Genomic DNA, 5,415 nt, shown 5'->3' with positions numbered 1-5,415 from the left:
TTATTAGTTATTACATTGATGGTAAACATAATCAGCTCCCTTGATGAGTCTATTTAACTATTTTTGTCCTTCTCAAAATGTTAAACACCTATTATATAAATCACATAAGTGTACATGCTGCAGTTCACCTCCAAAAAAGCCTAAACAGTACCTTATGACCTCCTCTCATTCATTCTAGGGAAAATAAAGTATTTTTTAAAGTAAAATAAGACTACCCTTTTATAAGGCAAACATTTCTGCATACTTAAAGGGCTGTTCATTTATGCATGAAAATATCAATTTGTAAGTTAAAAAGCAAACTTTTGAGGTTTCCACATTAACAGCTCATTCTCATTTACAACATCATTCATGTCCATGTTGCGGAACTTCCTGTACCAAAAAGGACAAAACAAATAACATCACACAAAAGTAATTTTTCCAAGAAACTACTAACTTACTGACTATCCCTAATTATACCATCAGCAATTTATAACTTAGCAACTCACCATCCCTCCCCCCCCTGGTTACTGCTAACTATTTTTTTTAACAAAAGCCATTTATAGTCAAGCAAGAAAATGCAAACACATTAATCTTAAAGAAAATTTTTGTCTCTTCCTTCTTTCCCCTCTTTCTGTAGTTTCCTTCTTCCTTTGGATCTCTGCGGTATGTCTCGCATTCTTAAATTCCTGAAATGTCTTTCCATCATCACTTCTTCCATAAATCGAAAGCCTAGTCATCATCCCTTTGTTCTCCTTAGTTTTCTTCATACAGACTTTCCCTCCTCTTTTCCTTTCCCCCCTTTTATTCTTTTTTGCCACCAATACCTCTGATGGCAAGGACTTGTATCCATATCTATTTCTTGAGTCCCTTCTTCCATGAATGCTGGCTGGTTTTCAAACACCTCACTCTTTCTTTCCCAACAACCATCCCTTTCCTCCACAATACTCTGCATATTTTGAATTTGGTTTTCATTTTTATTTGTATCTTGCTTTGCTCTTTGATATTTTTCAACCATGTTATTACAAGCGTCTTTAACAGCTTGAGTAATTTCTTTAATCAGAAAATTTCTAAATTGTTCCATAGTAAGTGTTTCAATTTTTGTTTCTGGATCTAACTCTTCATCACCTTCAGTCAGCTCCATTTTGCCACTCCCGTTTTTCACCATTTTTTGCCTTGTTTATAATTCAACGGTTCACTAATTATTATTTCCAACATGCAATAGCAGTTCAAACATGACAAAAAAAAATTCTCTTACCCCCATCATTCCACTTCAGATCTTGTTTCCAGTTGCTTCCAGGCCACTTTCTTATACTTGAGAATATTTGCTGGGGGTATTAAAATACAAATTTGCCTATTTTTCCTTGTTCATACGTGGATAAGTAGCCTCCTTGTGTTGTGCTGAATACATAAGCTGTAAATCCAAAAAATCTTTAAAAACAAGCCGGATGGTCTCTGCTAGTAGATCATGGCGTCCATGATCTCCCACAAGACGCTTCCGCGTCGGGGCGGTAATGGACATCCCACTGCATTTGCCAAGTGCGGGAGGGGCCGGAACAAAGCCCCCTGCTATCGGACCTCTCTACGGGAAGTCCAACGGAGCTCCCCCCGTCCAGGGGGCTCCCAAAGAAGCGAAAAGAGGTCGGGGATCTCGGAGCAGCCCGAGGTTCCACCCGTCGCGTGCTGTACCGGACTCTCCCTGTCCATTTTAAAAGCAACTTTCTCTGTGTTATGTGGGAGACTCTGTTGGACAAACACACGTCCAACACCTTATATACATAGTTGGCTGCATGGTTCTTTGGATCTTGGCCCCCTAGGGTTAAAAGCTCTTAACGTGAGATCTTATGAACTTTATTAATGTTTTCTCAATTCATCCCCCTTACCCCTGTCCTCGCGTGGGGCTAGGTGCTCGATCCAGAGAAGCAAGCGGACATGCTGGACTCGCTCCGGATTTACCTCCTGCAGTTTGCCACGCTGCTGGTGGAGCACGCCCCGCACCACATTCACGACAACAACAAGAACCGGAACAGCAAGCTGCGACGCCTCATGACCTTCGCCTGGCCGTGCCTGCTCTCCAAGGCGTGTGTGGACCCGGCCTGCAAATACAGTGGGCATTTGATCCTGGCGCACATTATTGCAAAGTTCGCCATCCACAAGAAGATTGTATTGCAGGTATTTGTTCTGTGGCTCCTGAACCTTTTACCGAAAGCCTCCCCTGGACAGTGTTCCCTCTAAGCTGAGTCAGTGTGAGCTAGCTCCCAGTTTTTTAGCCTCCAGCTCACACATCTTTGCCTTAGCTCAGGAAGGATGGCTCCAGAGCAAACTAATTCATGCAACAGCCAAATCGCTAGCTCACACAGAAAGAATTTTTGCCCACAAGACTCCACAGTTTAGAGGGGGCATTGCTCCTGGAGTCGACAATTGGGAGGCCAGAGTGGCGCTTTTGAAGCAAAAATTGCATCCTGCTTGTAAGCGTTTGTGGACTAGAGTCTACTTCTTCCATTCCGTTCATTTATTTAACCATCTGTAATGATTCCATGTTTTGGTGTGTGTGTTCCTTTAAATGTTTAGTTTGATTGCAGTGCTGTAGGGAGACAAGTGTATTTTGATTGGCTGATGACTGAAAGTGCCGGAGGAGGGGTCTCTGAGAGGAATCTGTGTGTGTGTCTTGGGAGAGAGACAAATATGGAAGGATTTTGAAGAGAGTCTGTGTGACTCTTGAGAGTTATGAAGGATTCTGTGTGTGAAGCTTGAAGAGAGAACATAGTCTGTGTGACTATGGAATTCTGAGTTTAATTCTGTGTGAATAAGACCAACAGTTTAGTCTGTGTGACTAAGAGAGTTGATTCTATTCAGTGTGAATAAAACAAAGAAACTAGCCTGTGTGGCTATATATAGGAGTGTATAAGCCTGTCAGAGTGGAGTTCGGAGTTTGAGAGACTGTTTGTGGCACCAAGCTTTGCCAGTTATATTTACAAGTTTCTTTCTTCAGCAACTGTTCAAAGTAACCAGAAACCTATTTTGTTCTTTATTAAATTAATCAATTGTTGTTTAAACTTATTCCAGCAATCAGTACAGTACTTCCTCAGGGCCACATAGTCCTCTGAAGTACCCAGACCCTAGGTCATACTACCAAAAGAGAGAGATTTGGAATTTTAATTCCTGGTGGCAGCAGAAAACTACCAAGTTTATACACTCAGAGAATGTTTAAAGGTAAAACTGTTTCCCCAAATAGCAACAACCTCACAGCATCCAAGATCAGAATTAAAACAAATACGCAATATACCCATTGGGAACATCAAGGCATGCACAGTTAACACAAGCAGATATTAAATATGCTTCTAAGATTTGTAAAATATTTTAGGATTGAATTAGAATAAGTTTTTTTTAAAATTCTCTGCCTTGTTAAAATAGCCCGAGCACAAAATCTTGCCAGCTTGGCAGTAATTTCTTTACAGCAACCTTGCTAGGAGAAGAGCAGAATAAAATTGGTTTGGTCTACCCGGATATGGTGCTATAATTGGGGCAAGTTATTTCCCCTAAATCTCTCGATAGAAATGGCAATGTAGAAAGACAGGCTCGGTTGTCTCTGTCAGACCTGATTGGCATGGACAGAGAAGGTACAGATACCAAGGTTGAGCCTATCTCCCCTCAAGTAGGGCAGAGGAGAGAATTTTATGCCAGGCTAAGGTGAAAGCTCTTCGATGCTTCGGGAATTCCGACGAGAAGAAATAGTTAGGAATCGTAACATTTTGTAATCCGCTTCCCACTGCCGGGGGAGTATGAGATTCTTGGAAGATCTATCTGTAAGGAGGTATCCCATATAACCTCTGTTTAATTATTTCTTTAGCTTCTTTATATCCAAGTTGTAAAAGAGCCGTGTTAGAAAAGTGCAGTAATGATAGCTTGTGTTCGATTGTTGAAGCCCAGTCTGATGGAAAATTACCTAAAAGAACGAGAGGGGCCAGGCCTGGGGGGGAAGGGTCTTCTTAAGACACACCTGTAAAGAGGAACGACATTTAAGAAGAGAGTTTTGGAGGGCAGCCACGTAGGTCTGCGGCAGAGAAGCTAGACGAGTCCAGTCGCACCCTGGAGACCCAAGATAATTTTTGGCATTTAAGCTTTCGAGAGTTAAAGGTGCCAAAGTTTATACCTCCCCAAAATCTTGTTGGTGTTTAAACTGCTGCTGGGTTTCAGTCCAGCTGTTCTACTGCAGATCAACATTTTCTTAAACTTTTCAACTTTGTTAAACTTAAAACACGCTGTTGAGTCTTAACGTTGGTACCGGTACTAGCTACGATCCCCACCACAACCAGGATTTGAAGCCAGGGTCTTCTAGGCAGGTCTGCAAACCCTGGTTGAGAAGGGAGGTGAGAATTTATGGTAGAGGGGAGAGGAAGGAAAAGTTATAGGTTGGTCTCTTAAGATGTTACTGGACTTGGATCTAACGTTTGCGAAGAGCTAGATACGAGTCCTGGAGCCACGGTGGCTCAGAGGTTAAGGCGCTGAGCTGCAGACTGGAAGGTCTGTAGATCGGCAGCTCAAGACCCGAGTGCCGCGTGATGGAGTGAGCTCCCGTCTCCGGTCCCAGCTCCTGCCAACCTAGTCGTTCAAAAGCAAGAAATTCTAAGTAGATAAATAGGCACCGCTTCGGTGGGAAGATAACAGCGTTCCAAGCACCTCGGCATTTAATCATGCTGGCCACATGACCACAGACACGTCTTCAGACAGCGCTGGCTCTTTGGCTTGGAAATGGAAATGAGCACCACCCCCTAGAGTCGGATTTGACTAGCTCTCGAGCAAGGGAAACTTTTACCTTTATCTTTACCTAGATCTAAGTCCAGTAGCAACCTTCAAGACCCAACGAGATTTTGGGAATGTAAGCTTTTGAGAGTCAAAGCCCCCTTTGTCCGATACTGTTTAAGAAGACTGAGACCCACTTCTTCAGATGTTACGAGTAGATCCTTTTGGGTTAAATGTAAAAAAAAAGAAAATCACTTGCCTTGGAAGCACAGGAGCTTTTTCACGGTATCCCCGATTCTCCACATTTCCTGGTTAAGAGAAAATGTCGTTCAAACAAATTGCAAGACTCCAACGGCAACAAAAGAAAGAAATTTTACTTGCAAAAAATAGGAGCACATCTTAGCATGATATATTCATGTTAGGTACATTTAACCTATGTTGAACAGATTAACTTCCAAAAAGGTTATCTTGCGACAGTTTCAAGCCCAGGTAAGAGAGAGAAGAAGAGGGGTCCTAAATAAGATGAACCAGAGAAGGCAAGGAAGGGCCAAAGAGGCTCAGTATATAACCAATGAGAGGCGGGTGGGGCCAACTGGCAAGTGTACGAGAGAGAGAGAGAGAGAGAGAGAGAGAGAGAGAGAGAGAGAGAGAGAGATATTAACCCTCTCCATCCCAGCTCGTCTCGCATGCAGAGAT

At 42.6% G+C, this 5,415-nt stretch overlaps 1 protein-coding gene across 1 annotated transcript in view; it reads left to right on the top strand.

Moving 5' to 3' along the window:
• Positions 1-5,415, top strand: part of TRRAP (transformation/transcription domain-associated protein) — a 241,741-nt gene that overhangs the window by 78,814 nt on the left and 157,512 nt on the right. The window contains exon 40 of the mRNA XM_015418766.1: positions 1,882-2,148. Within this exon, the coding sequence (XP_015274252.1) occupies positions 1,882-2,148 (267 nt within the window). The remainder of the gene's footprint in view (positions 1-1,881; positions 2,149-5,415) is intronic.

This window comes from Gekko japonicus, unplaced genomic scaffold (genome assembly GCF_001447785.1).
Source record: "Gekko japonicus isolate JY-2015 unplaced genomic scaffold, Gekko_japonicus_V1.1 scaffold982, whole genome shotgun sequence".
In the NCBI taxonomy this organism is placed as follows: Eukaryota; Metazoa; Chordata; class Lepidosauria; order Squamata; family Gekkonidae; genus Gekko; species Gekko japonicus.
Note: the sequence above shows the minus strand (reverse complement) of the source record. Positions and strands in the feature narration are given on the sequence as shown.